This window comes from Pinus tabuliformis, chromosome 7, assembly GCF_031772625.1.
Source record: "Pinus tabuliformis cultivar Carrire ecotype Pingquan chromosome 7, CPIR1, whole genome shotgun sequence".
In the NCBI taxonomy this organism is placed as follows: domain Eukaryota; kingdom Viridiplantae; phylum Streptophyta; class Pinopsida; order Pinales; family Pinaceae; genus Pinus; species Pinus tabuliformis.
In genome coordinates this window covers 73298779-73324328 of record NC_142293.1, presented here as the reverse complement: position 1 = coordinate 73324328, position 25550 = coordinate 73298779, and the positions used below count along the sequence as shown (strand labels likewise).

Here is a 25550-nt window from a genome sequence, read left to right as displayed (position 1 = left end):
AATTAGCAGGGATGTAACATTCGATGAAGATGCAGCTCTTGGAAAAGCAAGAGATCTTCCTCTGCCTCCTCCTCCCAAGGAAGAGAATGATGACTGGGATATTCTAGATGGTCCTTCTGTGCCCGAATCCAATATGGTTGATGATCCCATGGAGCCTATGGATCCGTTAGATCCTCCTCCAAGTGATCCTCCTACTAGGAAGATACCACTTTGGCTCCATGATACTCTATAGAATGCTGAAAGAAATGTTCCCATTTGTAGATAATTCAGAGAAAGGAAGCAACCATGTAGGTATCAGGGATATGTTGCAGCCATGAGCACTATGATTCAAGTTGAACCATCCTCATTTGAAGAAGTAGTAAAAGAACAAGTTTGGAAGGATGCTATGGCTGAGGAATATGAATCGATTGTGAAAAATGATGTATGGGATGTTGTACCAAGACCGAATGGGAAGTCTGTTGTGACTTCAAAGTGGCTATTCAAGATCAAACATGGAATTGATGGCAGCATTGAGAAATACAAAGCAAGGTTCATAGCTCGAGGATTCTCTCAGAAAGAGGGAGAAGATTATGATGACATATTTTCTCCCGTGGCTCGATATACAACCATCCATTCTATAGTTGCCCTTGCTACAAGTTAGGATTGGACTCTTCATCAGATGGATGTAAAGATCGCATTCCTTCATGGCATGTTACAGGAAGAAGTATATGTTGAACAACCACAGGGATTTGAAGTGGAAGATCGAAGAACACATGTTTGCAGGTTGAAGAAGGCATTGTATGGTTTGAAGTGGACGATTGAAGAACACATGTTTGCAGGTTGAAGAAGACATTGTATGGTATGAAGCAAGCTCCCTAAGCTTGGTATGCACACATTGACAATTACTTAGTGAAGCTGGTATTCACAAGAAGCAATGTCGATCCCAACCTCTACTGCAGGGTAGTCCAAGTTATGCCATTGATTTTGGTTTTATATGTTGACAATCTATTCTTGACAGGTAGTGAGTCTCTGATGATTGAGTGCAAGAGGAAGTTAGCCTCTGAATTTGAGATGAAAGACCTTAGTCTCATGCACTACTTTTTAGGCCTTGAGGTGTGGCAAAGGCCTGGTGAGATTTTCCTTTCACAAGGAAAATATGTTGTGAAGCTGTTGGAAAGATTTGGAATGACTGAATGCAAATCCATGGTTACATCGATGGAAATGAACTTCAAGAAGTTATGTGGAGAAGCTGTAGGTTCTGATTTGAAAAATCCATCCGAGTATAGACAACTGATTGGGGCTCTGATGTTCCTTGTGAACACCCGTCCAGATATATGCTATGCATTAAACACATTGAGTCAATTCATGACCAAGCCCCTCCACGCACATTAGATAGATGCCAAACACATATTGATATATTTGCATGGGTCGATCACACTTGGCCTGAGATATTTTGCCAGAGATGTTCAACTTCATGGATACACTGATGCTGACTGGGCAGGAAATGTTATCGACAAAAAGAGTACATATGGATGTTGTTTTAGCCTTGGATCTGCCATGATATCTTGGATGAGCAAGAAACAAAAGTCTATAGCATTGAGCACCGCCGAAGCAGAATACATAGCCGCTAGCATGGTTAGATGCGAAGCAGTTTGGTTGAGAAAGCTCTTTGGAGAGTTATTTGAGCAAGTCCTAGACATTATAGTGATATACTGCGACTACAAGAGTGGGATCTACTTGGCAGAGAATCCCATGTTCCATGACAAGTCCAAACACATTGAGATTCGATATCACTTTATTCGAGACATGGTGCAGAGAGGAGCTGTCAGGCTCCATCACATATCGACAGATGAATAGATTGCAGATATTCTCACCAAGACATTACCGAAAGGAAAGTTCTTGGTCTTCAGAGAGCAACTTGGACTGATGGATGTGGCCCCTCCAGATAAGGGGCAGCGTTGATCGAGGACACTGAGCCAACTCTTTCTACCCTTTTTAAGCTCCCAGGTGAGGAATTGAGATAGAGGGCTCTCGGGGTTGAGGGATCTCTGGACAATAGGGTACTCCCCTATCTGTTACCCATAGGGTTGAAGATGCTGCTCCCCTATCTTCATATGGTCGGAGAATGTTTCTCCACTGTTTGGTCTTTGCAGAGTATACCCAGTTGGCATCATACCCACAAGCATGGCTTGTTGGGAATACCACTCCTCGTTTGGCCAACGAGTTGAGAGTGTACTTGGGGTGTACAACCCAAGTTGATTATGATGCAGGTGTTCTACCACATGACTATTGAGAGTCATTGATGGGAAGATCAGTAAGCAATAGGATTGGGTTGAGATGGTGCTCCCCTTTTGAGATTCTGGGTTGAGGATGAGCTCCCCAATGAGATTCCAAGGTCGAAGATGTGCTCCCCTGTATGATGAGTTATCCTATTGCTCGGTATGGGTGGAAGCTATTTCTCCCCGATTCTTCTTCTTTTAGATCCGAGAAAGTTTCAGTGGATAGAGTTGAGATAAGACAGTCAAAGCATTACAACAACATGACAGGATGATGTGAAGATCAATTGACAGATATTGGCAGGTGGAATTCTTCCTAGTTGAGAGGGAGTGTCAAGTTTTACAGCTAGGGTCAAATTCCACATTGGAAAACTCAAATGACCATGATGGTGCTTGCAATAAATTCCTCCTTTTGAGAGGACCAAAATCGACCTAAAGATCACCAAATTTGGTCAAGTGGAAGTTAAGTTTTGAATTATTTTATTCATACATGTATTATGGAATGGGTCGGCCCTAACTACATGTGTAACTTCTTAGGTTAGCCTTGTTGGAATTTCTAAGTCTAACTCGTTAGAAACCCTTCATGTACTTTCTGATTTATTCCTACCTACTTGTTCTGTTAATTAACAAGTTATTTACCATGTAAATACTTGAAATAAATACAAGTACATGCTCAACACATTACAGATCATCAACTGAAGGAAACAAAACAAGCACACAAGTGACTGTTGTTTTTGGACCAAAGTCCCAGGAAAAACCCAATGCGGGAAAAACGGTGCAATTATTTGAGGGTTTTATTATTATGCAATTTCTGAATACAATCTTGGTGCCAAAACCCACTCACTCAACAGAGAATAAGCTCAGTAGTAGTACCTTTCTACTTGGAAGCAGAGGTTCCGGCTGAAACCCTGGATAAACACTTAGACAGCTCCCAGCTCCAATCTGCCCCACGAAAACCCCAGCGTCAGCCTCTAGGGACTACATCAGCCTTTCCTGGCCCTGCGTCAGCCCAATAACCCCTGCGTCAACCTCTGGAGGCATTACGTCAGTCTCTAGAGCCTCTGCGTCACCCATGCTAGATCTCTGAGGCACTGTGCAGCTCCTGGATGCCTCTACATGGACCCTAGCTGGCTCTGCGTCCCTCTCTCCTGGCTTCTGCGTTGATTCTCTCGGTACCCTCTCTGCCTCTCTGCTTTTGTATTCATTGCCTCTCGCTGCTGATCACTGATTCTATCTCTCTTAGCAAACCCTGTTCTAGAGAATAAAATCACTGGTCATTCTGGTGTATTCTCCAAGCGACCCTCAAGCCTTCTTATATACTTTTCTCCTTGACAAATCAACAGCTGAGATTAAGTTCCTAATCAACGGTTAAGATTAACTCTGGATTGATCCATGAATTTTGGACCCTTCTAACACAGTTTTATATTAATACACATTAATATTTTATTTTCCTTAAGTTTAGACTTAGGGACTCCATTAAAAATATTAATTATTTTAATATCTTCCAAACTGTTTAGAATCTGCCCAAACCATTTCTGGGTATTGGAGATCTCATGTGCTTTAGCCTCTCCACCATTTTTCATGGCTAGAGCACATCTGATGCTACCCCAAATCAACACTCCCTCTTAACGAGGACTGTGCTCTAGTAATACTCCTCACTGAGCATCACCCTGATCATCTGGCATCGGTCCCTGTGCTAATGCTAGCTTGCAGCCCAACATCCTCTACATTGCTGCATCATGTACTGCTACCCATGGCCCTACGATTGCCACTGCTGCATATGGCAGCTCCCTCTGCATCCGTGCTGCTACCCATGGCCCTGCCACTGCCACTGCTGCATCTGCACTGCAGCCCCTCTCATCATGCTGCATCGTGCTGCCCATAGCACTGCCACTGCTAACTGTTGCACTGCAACTCAGTTAATGAGAAGTAAGTAATTGATCTCCCAATTCTGACATCTTCGTCAGGCTAGAAACACACCCGATGTTGAAGCTCCCTCTGTCACTGACAAGTGCTCCCTCTTTGACCTTTGCACTGCTGCAACAACTCTGAGCATCTCGCACTGTTGCACACCTTTCTGTGCCATCCTAAACTGGTGCAACACTCCCGTGCCTCTCGCACTGTTGTAGCCTGCTAGCCTCGCGCTGTCATAGGAATCCTGCATTGTAGCTCCCTCTTTCGCTCCATCCGCATCCGTCTCTACCGACATCGTCAGTCCTGCTACTCCTTTTCGGGGCTTCCGTAGAAAGGTATAATCCAAGAGGTTGGGTACCTCGAGGATCTTGCCCCTCATCGCCTGTAGTTTGTCTAACTATAGTTCGATGTCTCTCCACTTCCGCTCAAGTGGCATGTGAGCACTCGTGGCACGTAGAACAAACAGGATCCTGGCCTTCCAATCCACAAAGTTGGACACTCCGTCCAGCCTGTCCTAATCCCTCAGCCCATTCATGGCCATTTCTCTGTTCTTCTCTGTCGACTCCTCCGAGTTTCTCTACTTCTATCTGGAAGTTCTCTGTTCGAATCTTGCTGAGTCTCTCTACTTCCCATTTAGAAGTTCTCTGTTCGACCTCTGCTGAGTCTCTCTACTTCCCGTCTGGAAGTTCTCTGTTCGACTCCTGCTGAGTCTCTCTACTTCCCGTCTGGAAGTTCTCTTCTGGACTCCCACTGAGTCCTGATTTCCCTCTTGGAAATCCTTCTGCCAACTGTCAAGTTGCTCCTCTTCGATTGTCTACATAATTGCAACACTGATCCAGATCCCTTGGCTAGAAATCCGCCTTGGCAACAACTCCCTCTACCTTGGTCTTGCCCTATTAGGTACTGTTATGAATACAGTACCCCACCAGCTCCACTCTGTAACTTACCCACAGCCTCCTAAACCCCAGCAAACTGAAGGTTAGAGCTCCTAGGCTCTACGCAATCAGGTACTGGCTGAAATGCTCCCCTAGCCAACTGTGTCAACCCTCCTGGTCTCTACGTGGCTCTGCGTGAATTTTTTCTGCCCTTCTCAGTCTCTGCGCTGGCCTTTTCCTGGCTCAATCTTGATGACGTTGGCACTGCGTCACCCCTTCCTTATTGCTACTATGCTAGGAACAACTTCTGTCACTCGGGACAACTGTTTTCTGCTGCTGTTGCTCTGCTCGGCTGATGTCCTCAGTTCTCCTGTGATCTACAACCATGCTCCGATAACATTTTGGAATTTCTAAGTCTAACCCGTTAGAAACCCTTCATGTACTTTTTGATTTATTCCTACCTACATGTTTTGTTAATTAACAAGTTATTTACCATGTAAATACTGGAAATAAATACAAGTGCATGCTCAACACATTACAGATCATCAACTGAAGGAAACAAAACAAGCACACAAGTGACACCGTTGTTTTTGGACCAATGTCCCTGGAAAAATGCAATGTGGGAAAACCGGTGCAGCTATTTGAGGGTTTTATTATTATGCAGTTTCTGAATACAATCTTGGTGCCAAAACCGGCTCACCCAACAGAGAATAATCTCGGGAGTAGATGTTCCGGCTGAAACCCCGATAAACACTCCGACAGCTCCCAGCTCTAATCTTCTCCACGAAAAACCCAGTGTTAGCCTCTAGGGGCTGCATCAGCCTTTCCTGGCCTTGCGTCAGCCCAATAACCCTGCGTCAACCTCTGGAGGCATTGCGTCAGCCTCTAGAGCCTCTGCGTCACCACGCTAGCTCTCTGAGGCACTGCGCAGCTCCTGGCTGCCTCTGCGTCACCACGCTAGCTCTCTGAGGCACTGCGCAGCTCCTGGCTGCCTCTGCGTGGACCCTAGCTGGCTCTGCGTGGCCTCTAGCTGGCTTTGTGTCTCTCTCTCCCGGCTTCTGCGCTAATTCTCCCGATACCCTCTCTGCCTCTCTGCTTCTGTATTCACTACCACTCACTGCTAATCACTGATTCTATCTCTCTTAGCAAACCCTGTTCTAGAGAATAGAATGACTAATCATTTTGGTGTATTCTCCAAGTGACCCTCAAGCCTCCTTATATATACTTTTCTCGTTGACAAATGAACGGCCGAGATTAAGTCCCTAATCAACGGCTAAGATTAACTCTGGCTTGATCCATGACTTTTGGACCCTTCTAACACAGTTTTATATTAATACACATTAATATTTTATTTTCCCAAGTTTAGACTTAGGGACTCCATTAAAAATATTAATTATTTTAATATCTCCCAAACTGTTTAGAATCTGCCAAAACCATTTTTGGGTATTAGAGATCTCATGTGCTTTAGCCTCTCCACCAATTTTCCTGGCTAGAGCACATCTGATGCTACCCCAAATCAACAAGCCTTAACACCACGTGGACCCTCAGGAAACCCTATAAATAGAAGCGACCTCAAGCTCATTTCAACACAACAATCAAACAATCTTCTATTCTTCTCTTTTGTCTTGGTTCACATAGGTCCGATGGAAGGAGTTCGTGCAAGGGTTTGAAATCATAGGCGTGAGGCTCGCTCTAACTTAGGGTTTTCTGTTTCCTGGACGCTGGTACAGAACTGGGCATTTTAGTCCCTGGACATTGGCATAGAGTGGGCAAGACAACATCTCGAGAGCCCTAGATGTTGGCACACAGGCTTATGGGAGCGTCCAGGGGTTTAGAGACAGATTGGGCTGCATAAGTTCCTAGATGCTTGCACAAAGTGGTCCTGAGAGCGTCCAAGTCATCCCGGACGCACGCACAATAATTGTAAGGGAGCATCCAAGGGTTTTTGGTGTGTTTTACCTTGGAAGCACGCACAAAGTCTTCCTGAGAGCGTCCGAGAAGTCACACGCGCCCTCACACAGTGTTCGAGAGAGCGTCCAAGGAGTTTTGGATGCACACTGTCAGTTTTGATGAGAGCGTCCAGGGTTCTGATTTAGGGTTCAACATTTTGGCTTTAGTTGGCTTCAGTGATTTGGTGGATCTGTGTTTCTCTCTACTGTTAGATAGATCTATAGATTTGATTTGTAAATATTCGCTGCAAACATATGTATTGGGCTCATTGTACTCTCTACTGAAAATGTTTTATGATGATCTATTAAAGAAGAATATTTGAAAGAGTTTCCCCCTTGAGGGGTTTTTTCCCATGGTCTTGGACCAATCTGCTGTGAAAATTCCTAAACTGGAATCCTTACTGTAGCAACTGATGATATTTCTCCTACTTGTTAAATTTACATGAACAAGTTATTTGAAGTTTCCTATGACAAATATTGAAATACATACACTATAGCCTTCACTTAATTAATTTATATGCGGAAACAAGAGACTGAGCAAAAAAGAAAATACAACACAATAACACCGTTATTTTTGGACAAATGTCCCTGGAAAAATCCAATGCGGGAAAACGAGTGTAGCAGATTTGAGGGTTTACTATTATTTTAAGCAGTAGCAAATTCTAAATACATCTTTGAATACCTCAAGGGTTATTCAGTTACAGAGAGAAATATTGGCAGAAAGATTTGTGAGATTACCTCACACAATCACTGAGAAAAATCCTGTTGATTTGGGGTAGCATCGGATGTGCTCTAGCCACGAAATTTGGTGGAGAGGTTGGGGCACATAAGATCTCCAATACACAGAAAGGGTTTGGGCATATTCTAAACAGATTAGGAGATATCAAAATAATTAATATTTTTAATGGAGTCCCTAAGTCTAAACATAGGGAAAATAAAATATTAATGTGTATTAATATGAATCTGTGTTAGAATAGTTCAAAAGACATGGATCAAGGCAGATCTAATCTTAGTCGTTGATTAGGGACTTAATCTTGACACGTTGAGATGTCAACAGGAAAAGTATAAGAGGAGGCTTGAGGGGCACTTGGAGGACACACTGAGGGAGACCAGTCAGTTCAATTTCTGGAGCGGGGTTTGCTGAGAAATTGAACCAGTGGTCCGGAGAGTAGTCAGGAGGTAGCAAGTACGGAACAGAGAGACGACAGATCAGCGCAGAAGAAGCAGACGCAAAGCCAGAGGAAGCCACGCAGAGGCAGCAAAGACTACGCAGAGCCAGAAGGGCCTGCGTCATCCATGCAGAGGCTGTAGGAGTGACGTAGAAGCCCAGAGAAGTTGCGCATTGCCTCAATAGGCTGACGCAGAGGGTTTCAGGCTGACGCAGAGGGTTTCAGGCTGTAGCAGAGGTCAGTAGGGCCTACACTGGGTTTAGAAAAGTGCTGGAAGTTTGTCTATCAGTGGGTAAGTCAGTTTGGCACCCTGTTGTACAAGAAACTTGTTGAATAATAAAATCCTCCCTTGCTGCACCGGTTTTCGCACATTGGGTTTTTCCGGGGACATTAGTCCAAAATAACTGTGTCAATGTGTGCATATGTTTGTTTCTGCATTACGGTGTGATATCTGCAGCAGTATTTATTTTAATGTTTGTTGAAGTAAATTCATGAATAACTTATGATATAAGTAGCAAAAGTAAATCAGTTGTTGCAGTGATAGAATTTTCACATGGTATCAGAGGAAGTAATCAGAGATAGAAAGGGAAAATCAGTAATGGGTCGAGACCACGATGCAAAGGCATCCACCTCAGGGGACTCATGCAAATTTTTAGAAGATTGCACAAGAGAGAGAGATTTCGATTTCTCTATGTTGGCTTCCAGGTTGGAAGAAGAAGTGGCGTGCATGACTAGTGCTGCATCATCAGAATTATGCTATATAGACAGTGGAGCCTCGTGGCATATGACGGGAATCAGGGAGTGTTTCTCAGAATATTGAGAAGAGAAGATGAACTTTTAGATCACCATTGGGAACAAGGCAAAGTGTACTCCAGTAGGAAAGGGTACCATAGTTTTTTAGACAGATTCAGGAGAGCGGTTCCGTGCCACAAATGTGCTGCATGTGCCAGGATTGGGGATGAACTTACTTTCTGTGTCACAACTACAAGGCAAGGGCTATGGTGTTTACTTCATCAAGGAAAAGGGATACGTCAAACACCCGAGCTGGAAAAAGAAAGTGCAGATCAGGATCAAAAGTAATTGGTTGTACATATTACAATTAGAATCTCCAATGGCACTAATAGGCAGTCATGGGGACAAAGACTTGAACGAACTATGGCACAGAAGGATGGGTCACTTGCACCATGGAGCTCTGAGAATTCTCAAGAGCACTGTAACAGGAGTTCCAGATCTGAGTACAGAACGAGATGATGTATGCAAGGGATGCGCTCTAGGAAAGTATGCCAAGGCGGCATTTCCTAGGAGCAACCACAGGGCCAAGAGTGTACTACGATTGATACACTCAAATATCTGTAGACCTATGTTCGTCAAAGCTCTCAGCGGTGCCGAGTATTTCCTTACCTTCATTGATGACCACTCGATGAAAACTTGGATCTATTTTCTGAAAACTAAGGATGAGGTTTTCTGTCGATTCAAGGAGTTCAAGGCTCTAGTGGAGAATCTGACAGGTAAGAAAATAAAAGTCTTGTGCTCAAATAATGGTGGATGTTGATTTGGGGTAGCATCGAATGTGCTCTAGCCACGAAATTTGGTGGAGAGGTTGGGGCACATGAGATCTCCAATACCCAGAAATGGTTTGGGCAGATTCTAACAGATCAGGAGATATTAAAATAATTAATATTTTTAATGGAGTCCCTAAGTCTAAACTTAGGGGAAATGAAATATTAATGTGTATTAATATGAATCTATGTTAGAGTGGTCCAAAAGACATGGATCAAGCCAGATCTAATCTTAGCCGTTGATCATGTACTTAATCTCGGCCGTTGAGATGTCAACAGGAAAAGTATAAGAGGAGGCTTGAGGGTCACTTGGAGAACACACCAGAGTGATTAGTCATTCTATTCTCTAGAGTGGGGTTTGCTAAGAGAGGTAGAAGCAGTGATCAAGAGAGCAGCTGAGGGGCATTGAGTACAGAGAAATAGAGAAGGCAAAGGTTGTGCCGAGAGAGTAGCGCGACAGCCAAGGAGGGTGACGTAGAGCAAGCAAGGGCTCACGCAGGGCCACACAGAGGGAGCCAAGTGCTGCGCAGAGCACCAGATGGGCCAGCACAGTTGACACAGAGGCTCCCAGAGCTGACGCAGGGCTTCCTGGGGCTGACGTAGGGCCAATGTGAGACAGAGAGGGGCTGACGCAGTGCAGTTTGGGCAGACACTGGGGTTGCAGAGCAGTGTTGTGCTGAGAAGCTGCCGAAAGGGTTTTCCGGGGTTTCAGCCAGGAGATTTATCTCAAATTGTAAGGTATAGCTGCTAAGGAAATTCTCTATTGGGTAGGCTAGTTTCGGCACCTAGATTGTACTCTGATATTGCTTAATAAGAAAACCCTCAGATAGTTGCACCGGTTTTCCCACATTGGGTTTTTACAGGGACATTGGTCCAAAAATAATGGTGTCATGTGGTGTGTTTGTTCTTGTTTCTTTTAGTTTCTGATCTGTAATATGTTGAGCATGCACTAGTATTTCTTTTCAGTTGTTACATTGTAAATAACTTGTTAAGAAAGATAACAAGTAGGTAGGAATAAATCAGATAAAGTGCATGGAGGGTTTCTAAACTAAGTAAACTTAGAAACTTCAACAGTGGCGAATATGTCGATAAGGACTTCACTGATTATTGCGCTAAGGAGGGCATCAGAAGAGAGTGGACAACTCCCTACAATCTGGAGCAGAATGGGGTGGCAGAAAGGAAAAACAAGACTATTGTAGAAGCAGCTAGGGCCATGTTGTATGATTAGGATATGCCAAAATTCCTGTGGGCAGAAGCATGCAACACACCTGTCTACGTTCAGAACAAGACTCCTCATTGGGAATTGGGCAAGATTACTCCAGAGAAAGTCTTCATTGGGAAGACACCTGAAGTCAGTCATTTCAGGATATTTAGGAGTTTGGCATATTGTCACATACCCGAATAAAAGAGGAAGAAGTTGGATCAGACTGCAGAAAAGAGGTATCTGGCAGGATATAGCGAGAACGCTAAGGCATACAGAATTTATCTTCCAGGGAGCAGGAAGGTAGTAGTACGACGGGATGTAAAGTTCATGGAGGACAAAGCTTTAAGAAGATCTCGCGAAATGCCTTACAAGGAGCAGTAAAAAGGGGATCCATTGGTCATGCCTCTTAAACCAACAGAAGTGAGGAATCCTTTCTTAGATCAGGAAGATTCTTAGGATGTGGAAGAGGAGCAAACAGAAGCACGTGTTGACAGAGGAAGAACTAGGAGGGAACTTCGTCAGATTTTGCGTGATGCAAAGAACTTCATCGGAGAGACAAGGAACAATAAAAGGGAGCGAAAACAACCAGACAGGTATTAGGCGTTAGTAGCTCTGGATGGAGAGTCTGCCAACTTCAAGGAGGCAGCTCAGCATCAGGTCTGGTTAGATGCGATGGTGGAGGAGTATAACTCCATAATGGTAAACGATGTTTGGGAGGTGGTGTCAAGGCCTTAAGACAGATTTGTGGTAGGTTCAAGATGGATCTACAAGATCAAATATGTTGCGGACGACAATATTGAAAAATACAAGGCCAGGTTTGTGGCTAAGGGGTATGCTCAAAAGGAAGGAATTAACTATGAGGAAACCTTCGCCCCGGTAGCCAGGTATACATCTATTAGGACCGTGATATCTCTTGCAACCCAGATGGGATGGGAGATCCATCAGATGGATGTCAAGATGACATTTCTGAACGAGGTAATAGAAGAAGAAGTATACATTGAACAACCAGAGGGCTTTGAAACACATGAGAAGAAGTCTCATGTATGCAGGCTGAAGAAAGCCTTGTGTGGGCTAAAGCAGGCACCAAGAGCATGGTATGGTCGAATAGATGGCTACTTGCAGAAGATGGGGTTTGTCAAGAGTGACGCGGATCTGAATCTCTACTATCTGGTCGTAGAGAGCGAGCCACTTATCTTAGTATTATATGTGGATGATCTCTTCCTGACAGGATCATCCAGACTCATTGAAGACTGCAAGAAGAATTTAGCCACAGAGTTTGATATGAAGGATCTAGGACGAATGCACTGTTTCATAGGGTTGGAAGTTTGGCAGCAGAAAGGAGAAATATTCCTTGGGCAAGGAAGGTATGCTACAGAAATCCTGAAAAGGTTCGGGATGGGAGATTGTAGATCGATGGCTACGCCAATGATCACCAACTGGAAGAAGATTGATGCATCAGAAGACAAGGATGTCGATCCCACCCTATACCGACAGCTCATAGGGTCCCTGATGTATCTAGTCAATACCAGGCTAGATATTTGCTACGCTGTCAACACCGTCAGTCAGTTCATGGTGGAACCAAAGAGGGCTCACTAGGCAGCAACCAAGCATGTTCTCAGGTATTTACATGGAACAGTTGATTATGGGCTCTTGTACAACAAGGGGAGGAAATCATGTTGAGTGGATTTACTGATGCAGATTGGGCAGGAAGTTCAGTGGATCGGAAAAGTACCTCTGGGTATTGTTTCAACATTGGATTAGGAATAACCTCTTGGTGCAGTAGGAAACAGAAGTCCGTGGCTCTGATCTCGTCTGAGGCAAAATATATGGCAGCAAGCACAACTTCGTGCGAGGCCATATGGCTCAGAAAACTGTTGGTAAACCTATTCAGAAGAAATATGAAGGCGACCAGGATCACGTGTGATAATTAGAGTTGCATCAAACTCTCCGAAAATCCAATATTTCTTGATAGGTGAAAGCATATTGATATGCGGTGTCACTTTGTCAAAGATTGTGTCTAATGAGGAGTTCTACAGTTGAGCTACACTCCTACAGGGGAACACGTGGCAGATATCCTCACCAAGGCCCTTGGAAAGTCAAAATTTGACTACTTCAGGGAAAAGATGGGGATGGTAAAGAACCCCTTTCAGAAGTAGTGTGTTAGCAGCGCGAATGAAGAGGGAGTTGCAGTGCAGATGTAATGTTGGGAGAAAGGACCAACAACAACACAGATGCAAAGGGAGTTGCAGTGTTGGGAGAAAGGACCAACAACAACATGGATGCAGAGGGAGCTGTCGTACAGATGCAACAGTGGCAGTAGCAGAGTCATGTGCAGCAGTACAGGAGTTAGTAGTGCAAAGGATGTTGGGCAGGAAGGCCTAGCATCAACACAGGTACCGATGCTAGATAATGAGAGTAATACTCAGTGAGGAGTATTGCTAGAGCACAGTCCTTGCTCAGAGGAAGTGTTGATTTGGAGTAGCATTGGATGTGCTGTAGCCATGAAATTTGGTGGAGAGGTTGGGGCACATAAGATCTCCAATACTCAGAAAGGGTTTGGGCAGATTCTAAATAGATCAGGAGATATTAAAATAATTAATATTTTTAATGGAGTCCCTAAGTCTAAACTTAGGGAAAATAAAATATTAATGTGTATTAATATGAATTTGTGTTAGAATGGTCCAATAGACATGGATCAAGCCAGATCTAATCTTAGCCGTTGATTAGGGACTTAATCTCGGCCGTTGAGATGTCAACAGGAAAAGTATAAGAGGAGGCTTGAGGGGCACTTGGAGGACACACTGATGGAGACCAGTTAGTTCAATTTCTGGAGTGGGATTTGCTGAGAAATTGAACCAGTGGTCTGGAGAGCAGTCAGGAGGCAGCAAGTGCAGAACAGAGAGACAGAAGATCAACGCAAAAGAAGCAGATGTAGAGCCAAAGGAAGCCACGCAGAGGCAGCAGAGACTACGTAGTGCTAGAAGGGCCTACGTCATCCACACAGAGGCTGCAGGAGTGACGCAGAAGCCCAGAGAGGCTGCGCAGAGCCTCAGTAGGTTGACGCAGAGGATTTCAGGCTGACACAGAGGGTTTCAGGCTGTAGCAGAGGTCAGTAGGGCCTGCGCTGGGTTTAGAAAAGTGCTGGAAGTTTGTCTATCTATGGGTAAGCTAGTTTGGCATCCTGTTGTACAAGAAAATTATTGAATAATAAAGTCCTCCCTTGCTGCACCGGTTTTCCCACATTGGGTTTTTCCAGGGACATTAGTCCAAAATAATTGTGTCAATGTGTGCATATGTTTGTTTCTGCATTACGATGTGATATCTGCAGTAGTATTTATTTTAATGTTTGTTGACGTAAATTCATGAATAACTTATGATATAAGTAGGAAAAGTAAATCAGTTACTGCAGTGATAGAATTTTCACAAATCCCGGCTGAGTTGGTCACTGGATGAGGTGCATCTGGCAGGCCCTGCGTTGCCTCTACGCAGTTCTTGCGTCATCCCCTCTAGGCACTGCATCAACCAGCCAACTGATTGATTTTCTGCCTGGAGTCACTGCTATCAGTCTCCCGGTCTCACACCCCAGCTCCCGGATTCTGAAACTGACTCAGCTGCAAAATTTCAGACTCTCTCTCACCCTCTGCGCTGCCTCTGTGTGGCCCTGCATCATCCTCTGTGTGAGAGTTGCCAGATGACTCTGCCTCTTTCTGCTGATGATTCTCCAGCTGAGAAAACCTCTCTCTCCCGATGTTATCTTTGCCCCTCAACTGCAAGAAATCTACTCGATCAGAATTTCCTCCTGTGAACTTCTCACTTCAGAAATTCGATCTCTTGATCTCTCAGTATGTTCTCCAAGTGCCCATCAAGCCTCCTCTTATAATCCTCTCGTTGATCAATCAACGACCCATAGTAGATGTTAATCAATGGCTAGGATCATATTGACTTGATCTATGCCTTCTTCTAGAAGTTTCACCCACAATTTATATTAATACCCTTTAATTATTTTAATTTCCTAAGTTTAGACTTAAGGTCCCATTAAAAAAAATAATTATTTTAATGAAACTGTCTCTGGGTGGAATTTCACAAAACAATTTCTGGGTATTGGAGAATGCATGTGTCTAACCCTCCCTGCAAATTTTGAGGCCTAGAGCACATCCGATGCTACCCCAAATCAACATCTACTATCTCTTATGGTTGTGTTGTTGTCTTCTTTGTCACTGCATATATTGTTCTTTCTTCAGTTACATTTATGATTGGTTATATTGCTAATAATTGGATGCATTGTTAATGAAGAAGTAAATTGGGCTAAAGTAACTGATACAATATAGAACAATCAGAAAATTTAACAGTTGAACTCCTCTACCATGGCCTTAACTAAAATGTACCCTTCACTCAAAGGAAAATAATGGGTTAGGCATGCTAAGATTTTTCTACCATATTATAAGGTTGAGGAGATGAACCCTTCACTCAAACCAAACTCATTGGTTAGGCATGTTAAACTTTTTGAATTTCTACCATATTATAAGGTTGAGCATTGCCATTTGATCAAGAGCATGAAGCCCTTTAAGTACATTGATGTTGATGCATTGATTTTTGAACTACGTTGATGTTGGTAGTATTGCTTGTTGAACTCCTCTATCATGGCCTTAACTAAAATGTACCCTTCACTCAATGGAAAATAATTGGTTAGGCATGTTAAGTTTTTTCTACCACATATTATAAGGTTGAGGAAATGAACCATTCACTCAAACCAAAATCATTGGTTAGGCATGTTAAACTTCTTCAATTTCTACCATATTATAAGTTTGAGCAATCCAAGTCTGAAGACTTTGAGCTAGATGATGTTTATTCTGCTCTTGTTGATGATCCCATTTCTAGTAGTGCTAAATCAACGATGAGTTTCATGAGTGATCATGTTGATCAACGATTTGTAGTTTTGATGTCTAGTTTTGCTGCTACCACTCCTACTGAGGTTGTAGAGGAGTCTGAGGAGTCCTTAGACTCTGAGCCAGATGATGTTAATGTAGCTCATGTTGATGATCCCATGCAGTGGGATCCCATGTCTACTAGATGATCCCATGTATACTAGATGATTGATGTTATATGGTTTAATCCATGTTTTTATTCTTTTTATAACTAATTCATCATTCTACTTGCTTTTGTTGACATATATGCATCAAAATATATAAAAATATAGTATATAAAATTCGCTTCCGATTCGCTCTCAACCCAGAAGATTTTGAAAATTTTCACTCCCTTCTCTTACTTCTGCTTCCGCTCCTACTTCCAAGCAACCTAGATCAATAGGTGTTAATGAAAGTAAATGGCAGTGGAGGGGAAGGACTTTGTGGCCAAGTGCCATGGTCAGGGGACTAACTAATGGGAGTCCACATCCTAAGTGTATAGATGTAATGGAAGGAGCAATCATGGAGGCATGAATTACCCTTCACATCATGCTTTTTCCACCCCTTTGGTGCACGTTTTACTTCTTTTTTATAATGCTTTTTATATGCTACATAGCTCAAGGATCAAAGCTTTCTCTTTATGATATAACATTTGTTTTACCCCTTACGATGAGGCAGTTTATCGCTCATCAAGGTTGGGACATGCAAGGGTTCTTTTTGATGAGATAGAGTAGGAAGAGCTTAGGAACTAGGTGATGGCTAATGAGGAGAGTAGAGCTCATGTTAGGCTTTCGCCCATGCCCTAAACTTATGTCCTAACCAACTTTTTCATTTTAACTTTTCTTTTTCTTTCATTGTGGCCATCATATGCTTTTTCATATTTTTAACTACATCAAACTCTAGGGAAATGTTTTCGGGCCTGACTCAAGGATGTCAATAAGAGACCGAGAAATCGCAATAAACCAATGACAATTAACCCAAAGGATGAAGATGATAGCAAAGTATAATAATGTGACATCGAAGATGTTAAGTATGGTAAGGGGAAAATAAACATGCTATTTCATTCCAAGTCTTCCAGGTAGTGCCCATCCTAGGACCCTAAGGCCTTAGAGGAGGTCCCACTGGACTAGGGCTAAAAATTAACCCCCCTGGCAAGATGAGAGAACAAGTTTACAGTCAAGATCAGTCAATTATCCAAGGATCACCCCTTTATCTCTGCTAAATGCCCAAAACATTAAGTAAAAGCACTTGGTTGCAAAATGATCAAAGTACCTATTAAGTGGTAGCCCACCGCTATCTAGGAGGGATGTCAGATGGTGAAAGGTGTATGACTGGTGTAGATGGCAGAGAAACTGGCATATCATCATCAATAAGCAAATGTGTAGGGTTGTTGACTGGCTAACTATCCAAGATACGAGAAATATTTTTCTCCTATGGGGTTACCCGTTTTGGTGGGTAACAAGGCCATCTAAAGCCTCTTTGTCGATGCAATTTTAGTTCAAAGATTTATTGCACTAAGTGCTATTTTAGTTATATGCACTCTTGCTATATAAATGATAAATTTTGCATATTTGTGTATAAATGGTTTGGGTTCATATGGATGCACATGAATATTATTGTCCTCATGTACATATGACCATCTGTGGTATATGTGGTGTGCACATGATTATGTGGTGAGGTGAATTCCCATATGGGTAAGGTAATTACACAAATGCCTAGTGCTTATTGATGTGCATTAGTTTTCCCATGTGGATGAGGATCTGGTTGCACAAAGGTCAAGGTGGTTGTCATGAGGTGAATAGATATGGATGTTTAGGTGGTTGTGAAATTCACTCAACAATGTCTATATTAGGTGCAAGTGTCATTAGGTGGTTGGCATATTACTGGTAAGCTTGGGTTACTCACTCTCACTTGGGTTTATTTCTTTCTTTGTAGTTGCATTTTTTGCCCTTGTTTAGCAAAGTATGGAGTAATGTAAGTTGAATTTGGTGGCAATCATTGTCTTGATGACATCTTTACTTCTGTTTCATACTTTTCCAGAAATTGAAGGATTAGTATTCCAAAAGATCTTTGAGTATTCATGTTCTTATTTACCAAAGGGTGTTATCTACTATTAATATTGGAATGCAATATGTCTAAGTCTCTTCTATTATATTGTGATGTGCAGGTTCATGTGTCATTCCTCCGAATTCTGTGCTTTTGTTTGATGTAGAATTTGTTGGAAAAGCTTAAGAAATTGACTGCCATTGTGTCCTACGTAGCAGCTCTGTTATGTGAATAAGGTACAAGAGATCAAAAAATGATAAGAAAATGGTTGAGGACATGTAAAATAAATGATGTAAAAGGGACAATGCAAGTTAGCAGCATATCACTGTCCCTTGTGTTCTGCACCTTAAAGAATTGCTAGCTTCCCTCCATCCATCAAGTCACTGTTCCTCTATATAAAGGGGTTAGTTTATGAAAGTAGTGTAACTTATATGGAGCTATTACTCAGCATGCCATATTTCGTGGTTCATTCTTATTTCTTGATTTGCAGTACAACATATGGTATTATTGGTCATGATCTGTGTTTTTGCTTTTGAACTATCATTATGATTATTTTCAGTCTTTTCAAAAGTCAGTCTAGGCTATGGTTACAAGGTATAATAGATGCATTTCAAATTGGAAAAATATGAAAAAGGGACAGCTATCAATGTTGAAAAAGGAAGTACCAGTATAGATAGATAGATAGATATAGTATAGTATCCATGATTGCTCCTTGTAGTATACTTCTTGTACTTCTTGTAATACTATACTATATTAGAGTAATAAGTGTATTAGATGCAATGGAAGGATATATATATATATATATAACTCTAATAACCACCAGGAGTTCATATTTAAATTCATTTTAGATGCTTATTAAGTTTCAAGGATAAAGTACATTCTGTACTCAAATTTCTGTTTTGACTTATTGCACAGCGGATCTATGAATTATTCATTAATATTCCAAGACAACGGAAAACCATTGCATGCTAAGTCAATTATCTCACTAAAATGACTATCTTGGTGTGTATTGATTCACTTTCTTTGGTTGGTATATGTAGCTTTACATTTGAGCACAATGGCCTTCATGAATGGTGTCCTCTAGTAGTTTTTAGTCTCTAAAGTTATATATGAAATGTTTGGTAGGTTGGTCCAAATGTTTTCAACTAACATTAAAGGTGTGTACAAACTGATTCGATTCACTCTTGAATGCTAGATTAATGTTGAAGTCTGATGGCAAGTCCAGTTTGAATGTATTTATATATCTTTGCTCCACTATTTGGAATGGCTTGTATCATATTGGCTTCATGTTCAGATCCTTCTCTTAATTATTCTTTCGATAAATCTAGCTACACTTTATCTCTAACTTGGAAATGATATTTAACTTGGTTCTTGTCCCTTTAGTATTTGTACTGATATTGAGCCTTTATGAATATCTCTTCTACTTAGTAATGCACTTCCTAGATGTGGTCAATGACCTTCTCAGTAGCAATTTGTCTTGTTGATTCCTTTGAAGAGGGGACTACATGATCATGTCTAATAATGCTTGAGGTTAAAATCCCAAATGTGTCTTGAAGGGTGTTTTTGTTTGTGGACTCACAAATGGATTGGTTATAGCTAAGTTAAATATATGCCGACAACTCATCTCATATCTTGAGATGTTAATGACTACATACTCTTAGCAACTCTCCCATTGCCCTATTAATGACTTGGATGAAAAGATGTGTTCTTGTTTAGCTTGGTGTGATGTGTTTCAAAAGTGGCCAAGGAATATGTTTCCTTGTCTACTATAATGGATAGTAACAATCTAAAATTTACTTGAATGACAAAGAGTTCTTGGTTGATTAGTGAGGTTGACAATTTACTAAGATCACCACCAAGGTTCCATATTCAATGTGTTTTGGGTCACTTGAATAGAATGAACTTCAAAAAGAGGAATTTGGGTGCAAGTATTGGGTGGTTTTGATGGAATAGTTACCCCTTAGACCTAGTACCTAAGGTGAAGAAAGTCTACTCTATTTTATTTAGCCTCCCAAGAGAAAATTTTCAAAGCATTTATGTAGGAAAAAAAACTCTACATTCCTTCACCTTAGGTGCTAGAGTAGACTTCCTTCACCTTAATTCCTAGGGACACTCTTGAGGGCCATCTAACTAATTCCATCAACTACAATCACTACAACAGTTAGTATTTTTAAGTAGTTAGTACGATCTTCAATCAATCCATTGAGATAGACTCCCATGGTAGCCTTTCATAAATATTTCCAAATCTTATCCCATCTTTCACTATTAGAAATATCTTTGTAGTTTTTCCAATGCCTTTCTCACTCAAAGGTGACAAAATATCTTGGATTGTTGTACTTCTTCTACCCACTGTGTCCACTGAGGTTGACATACACATGATGTCTTTAGCTTGTATAAAATCCATTAACTTAATGGTAGCCTTTGAAATCATATGTTCAAGTTCTTGTTTATTTGTACAAGATGTTTACAATGTTGATGAAGTCCTTGCTAGTGTGACACAACTCCTTGAAATTTGTAGACTCCATTTACCTTATCTCTAATAGGCTAACTAGTGCTTCCACTGGAAGTTAAGATATGAAGTCAACCGTTTTTTTTTCTACCCCATAACTATACTAAATGATCATGTTGAATAACTATATACATGCTATTTAGTTTAGTTCTTGACTCTTCTATAACCTAAATGGGTTTGCTAGTATTAATAGTTTGCCTCCTTGTGTTTGAAAATGTCTTTGAATGAGTTGGTATGTCTTTTCTTGTGTAAGCATTGCCTTAATGGCATACCATGATTTTTTAAAAGCTATCCTAATATTTAACAATGCCAACATAGTGAATTATAGAGCCCTTCAAATGGCTCATAATTTTTGTTGTTTATTTTGTCCAAATGATATCTACGTTCCTCTTTGTCAAAGAATTAAAGGGTAAAACCTTGTTGGAATTAAATGAGAAAAAATAATGAAAATAGTTGGTCATGCTCTTGTTGCTTCTTAATTGTAGTAATTGTATGTTGGCATTAATCACTCAATCACAATTATGATCTCCTCTTGATTGATTGACAATTTTTATTTATCATTGATATAACTTAGGTATTAAATTGAGTTCATAAAAAGATGAACTTTTCTTACGTTCAACTAGAGTCTTCACTTCTTTAGCTCATAGATTTTGGCATTAACATGATGCAAATGTCCTTTCCACGCTTTATTATAGACGATTATACTATCAAGGAACATAATGAAAAAGTTGTCCAAGTAAAGTCAATGCATCTCTTTCACACCTATGTAATGTTGTAGGTGCATGACTAGGTCATGATAACAATAATCAATTATAGAAACCATCTCTTGTTTTTGGAAGTTGTTTTCCAAGCATCTTTGTACTTCATATGCGCTTGGTCATTCCTAAATATAGGTCCAACTTGGCGAAGTACAAAGCCTCTATAGTTGGTCAATGTTACTCACTAGAAAGTGGGTAGCCCCTAGGAGAAAAATTTTGTCCTCATTTGAGAGCTATCCAACCAACAACTCCATGACGATCATCGCATGACACCATGCCAGGATTATCCACCTATTTCTTCAATCAGAGCTCTCTACTACTTTTCATTTCTTCTTAGAGGAAGGTGGATAATCTATTGGTAGTTACTTGAACCATTCTTGTAATCATGTTATTTTATTTAATGTTATGGGAATATTAACATGGATCATGCAAAAAATAGATTATTGACCAATCTTCATTATATTGTTAATTCCCATATTTCACGTGGGAGGTTAGTATTTGACTCTAGCCCAGTGAGACCTCCTAGGAGGCCTTAAGGTTTAGGAGGGGCACTACTGGGAATCACTGCTTGATGTAGTGTGCCCAATATAATCCATACGTACCACTTTCCATCTCTCCTAGTTATCCATCTCCATTCCTTAAGTTCTAGTCATTGGGATTGGAACCTTCCATTCACATCCTTGAGTCACGACCCATAAACTTGGCCCCGAAGGTTGATGCGGTTAAAAGAAAGTTAAAAACATATAAACCCACAATGAAAGAAAATGTAAACTGCAAATGATGGTTGAGACATGAGCTCTACTCCCTTCATTATCCATCATCTAGTTACTCAAGCATTTAATGCTTCATCTAAAGAAAAGGACTACTGAAAGTCCCAACCCTGATGAGTGACAAACCACTACATCTTAAAGAAGTATGGGAAAAATACAAGAACAAGTTGGGGCTCCTAAGCTATGCATGAAATAAAGACAAATCATTAAAGTAAAAGGTGCACTAGAGGGGTGGGAAAAGTAGGTCGTGGAAAGGGTTAATTCATGCCATTGTTCTCCCTCATTACATAATTACACTCAAGATGTTGTATCACCTCCCCCTCCCTCACCCCCTTTGTTAGTTGGTTTAATGGCTATGACATCTTCCTTGAAGTTTCTCCACTTCGTGACCATGGTTCTCACACACACCTATGGATTAATGGGATGACCTAAGATATGACACTCCCCTTAGGGGTTGGAAACACCTAATAGGGTTGTTGACATAATCATCCCCAAAGTAAGTGAGCTAACTTGTTTACATGTCCTTATCTAGCTAGACATTTGAAGGTGAATTTTTTGTGAAGTATACTTGTGCCGTTAGCATTAGATATGGTCGACTATGGTAGTTTAATGGTTTTCATCCCTAACATGATTGATATCACTTGATCTTCAAAGGTTTGTGTCAAGTGGTGTTATCACAACAATAGAGATCCCTTGAGGGATGAGTCCCATTGGATGTTTTGCCCCATTCTAAGAGCATTGATGAAGATGATGCTCCAGTGTTTACCCTCCAAAGGTGATCATTGAGCTTTGAGATGATTCCGCATGGTACTATATCCCCTCATATACCCCCATATTTTGAAACACTAAAACATATAGCTTGGGCATTGGACTACTTGATGATCTGCCTAGATGGACCTAGGATGCCCCCAAGCTAGCCTTGATTGTGTTTGATGGATGTTGCTTGTTCTAGAGCTCACATGAGGATGATTTGAATTGGGAGGGCTTGCACATTATCCTTGGAACCTAACTCTTACTTTGCATGATGCCACATCATTGACATAAACCCTAGAAGGGTGACATACGCCTCTTTATGGGTGACATCATGGTTGAGGAGGCACTTTTCGAAGATGTACCCATGCATTTTAAAGATTTCTTGGAGTAAGGAGCATTCATGGACCGATTCATCACCTACTTGATGGATCATAATCATTTCCAAAGGATGATGTCATGGTGGAGACATTTATTTCCCACAAGTGTGTGTTACTTTTGGCATATTGTTATGTTTTTGAGATATTTTAAGGTTGTCTTATGACCTTTTTGTTGACGCAAAAATGCGATAAAGTGTTTCGCTTAGGGGATATTATAACATCATTCAACACTCCTGTAGAATTGATGCTCTTTTATGGCCCTAAGCAATCCCTTTACCCATGCAGACTTGACTTTATATAAAAAACTATATTTCAAATTCCACACAAGATTCTGCCCACACAAAAGTGCGTACATATGCAGGTCCAGTAAAACTATACCCATGTATACAATTTTAAATATGAAAAAATAAAATAAAATGCTATTTTTCGAGTGGGGTATACGGGTTTTACCAAGAGACCACCTACAGGAGCCCATGGCCTAACTAAAATAACCAATTTCAGGTGGTATATATACACCTCTTGGGTAGGCCTAATTCATAAGAGAAGAGAGATATCGAGATTATACTCAATTTCCTTAAGATTAAGTTTTCTTTTCTTGTGCCTCCTGCACTCCTAGTCTATTGTAAACCCTGGTTTCCTTTGCAGAGATGCTTAGTCTCCTTATCTAGCATCTTCTTGCACCTATTAGAGAGGTTGTCTTCGTGGCTCTTTGACGGATCCAGATGAAGGCTTCGTAAGAGCCTTTGGCCTAGTTCAGGTTGTATCTATCCTATACTTAATGTTGTTAATCAATAAAGAAGCTCATGTCTTGTTCTCGATATATGTTGTCATCTTATGAATGATAGTTTGAATTGTTATATATGATGATATAACATATTCTTATGGATGCAAATTGAATTATATATTATGTATATGCTTTTGTGATTGATTTGTAGGTCTGCACATCTTGGAGGAAGCAGAGGGTTTGGACCCTACGGGAACATCTTCAAACGTAGGACCCTCAAGTATGTCTCTAAGTCCAACTTTGATAATTCAAATGTATGGCATGTGTTGTCGCATAGATTGTCACGACAACGCTCAGACCGGGGGCTGTCACCCTGATCCCCGATCTCTCCGTTTAAGCCTGTCTCCCACGGCTAAGAGGGGTAGACCCTATGGGACAATGGATGACCAACTGTGAGCCAGTTGGGCTGGGAGACACGAAGGGAAACAAGCACTTAATTGATTTTATTAAGTTAATAAACCAGTGCCTTAAGGAGCTGATGATTAAATGATTATTTATTGAATATTGCAGAAATATAAACCATGTAGAACAATCATTTATCATCAAATAACCCAAGCGATGTAAGATTTTCAACAAATGCACAACGCCTTAATGATGATCCAGCAATTAAACTTAAAGAAAAATTAAATGCTTTAAATGATCATAAAATTTAGATGATGAACAGTTACCACTTTCACATAGCTAACTTCAAGATAAACATTAAGTGCGTTTAACTATAGAGAACTGGAACATAGGGACACCAAAAATGAAATTTTCAATTTTTTTGCAAAGCTTTTTCAAAATATTTTTTAATTTTTAAAATATTTTTATATTTTTAAGATAAAACAAAATTTAAAACTAAATGAAACTTTTAAATAAAAAAAATCTAAATAATATTAAAATCTAAACTAAATTAAAAGAAACCTTTTATTATTATTATTATTAATTTTTTTTTATGAAATTTTTTATTATTAAAATCTAACTTTAAACCAAAATTAAATCTAAACTTAAAGAAGTATAAGACTGAAAAGAGCTAACGCCTAATAGCATTGAACAAAACAAAAAAGATTCAAATTTCTTTTTTATTATTTTTATTTTTTAATGATTTTTATTTTTTATAATTCTAACTTTAAACAAAATTAACTAAATTTAGAAAAGTCTAAATCCTAAAAACCTAAACCAGAATTTAAATTATAAGAACCTTTTTTTATTTTTTACTTTATTATTTTTTATGATTTAAAATAAAACAAAAAAAGGAACTAAGCAAAAATAAAACTTGAAGATTATTAAAACTAAAGTAAACTAATGAAAACAAAATATGATCTTAAAAAAAAAAGAAAGAAAAGACTTTTAATGATTTCCTTTTTTTACGTGAAGCTTAAGCCTAGAGATATATATACATATGGAACCTAAAATAAAATGAAATCATAATGCGTCTAAAACTTAGAGTATGCAGAATGAAAATCGATTTTTTTTTTTTAATTATATTTTTTAATTTTTATGATTTAAAAATAAAATAAAACAAAACTAAAACTAAACGTAACATATCTAAAGATTATAAAATAAACATCAAAAGGTAATCTAACTATCCTAACTATACAATGTTTTAAATAAAATCTAAATAAAAAATCAGATAAAATCTAAACTCACCCCAAAACTAAGCCACCGTACCTATAAATGAAAACCAAAACCAGCTTAGTCGTGTAGGAATGAATTAAACGATTTTTTGTTTCGCTGTTTGCATG

At 40.3% G+C, this 25550-nt stretch overlaps 1 protein-coding gene across 6 annotated transcripts in view; it reads left to right on the top strand.

The window, feature by feature from the left end:
* LOC149245264 (peptidyl-prolyl cis-trans isomerase FKBP13, chloroplastic-like) overlaps positions 1–25550 on the top strand; it is a 207804-nt gene that overhangs the window by 119310 nt on the left and 62944 nt on the right. For 4 of the 6 annotated variants that reach the window (XM_089457732.1, XM_089457729.1, XM_089457728.1 and 1 more), the window contains one exon: positions 23978–24046. In XM_089457732.1, coding sequence (XP_089313858.1) covers positions 23978–24046 — 69 coding nt within the window. Of the gene's footprint in view, positions 1–17996; positions 18390–23977; positions 24047–25550 lie in introns of those variants that run through there. The other 2 variants (XM_089457733.1, XM_089457731.1) reach the window with 1 other exon arrangement.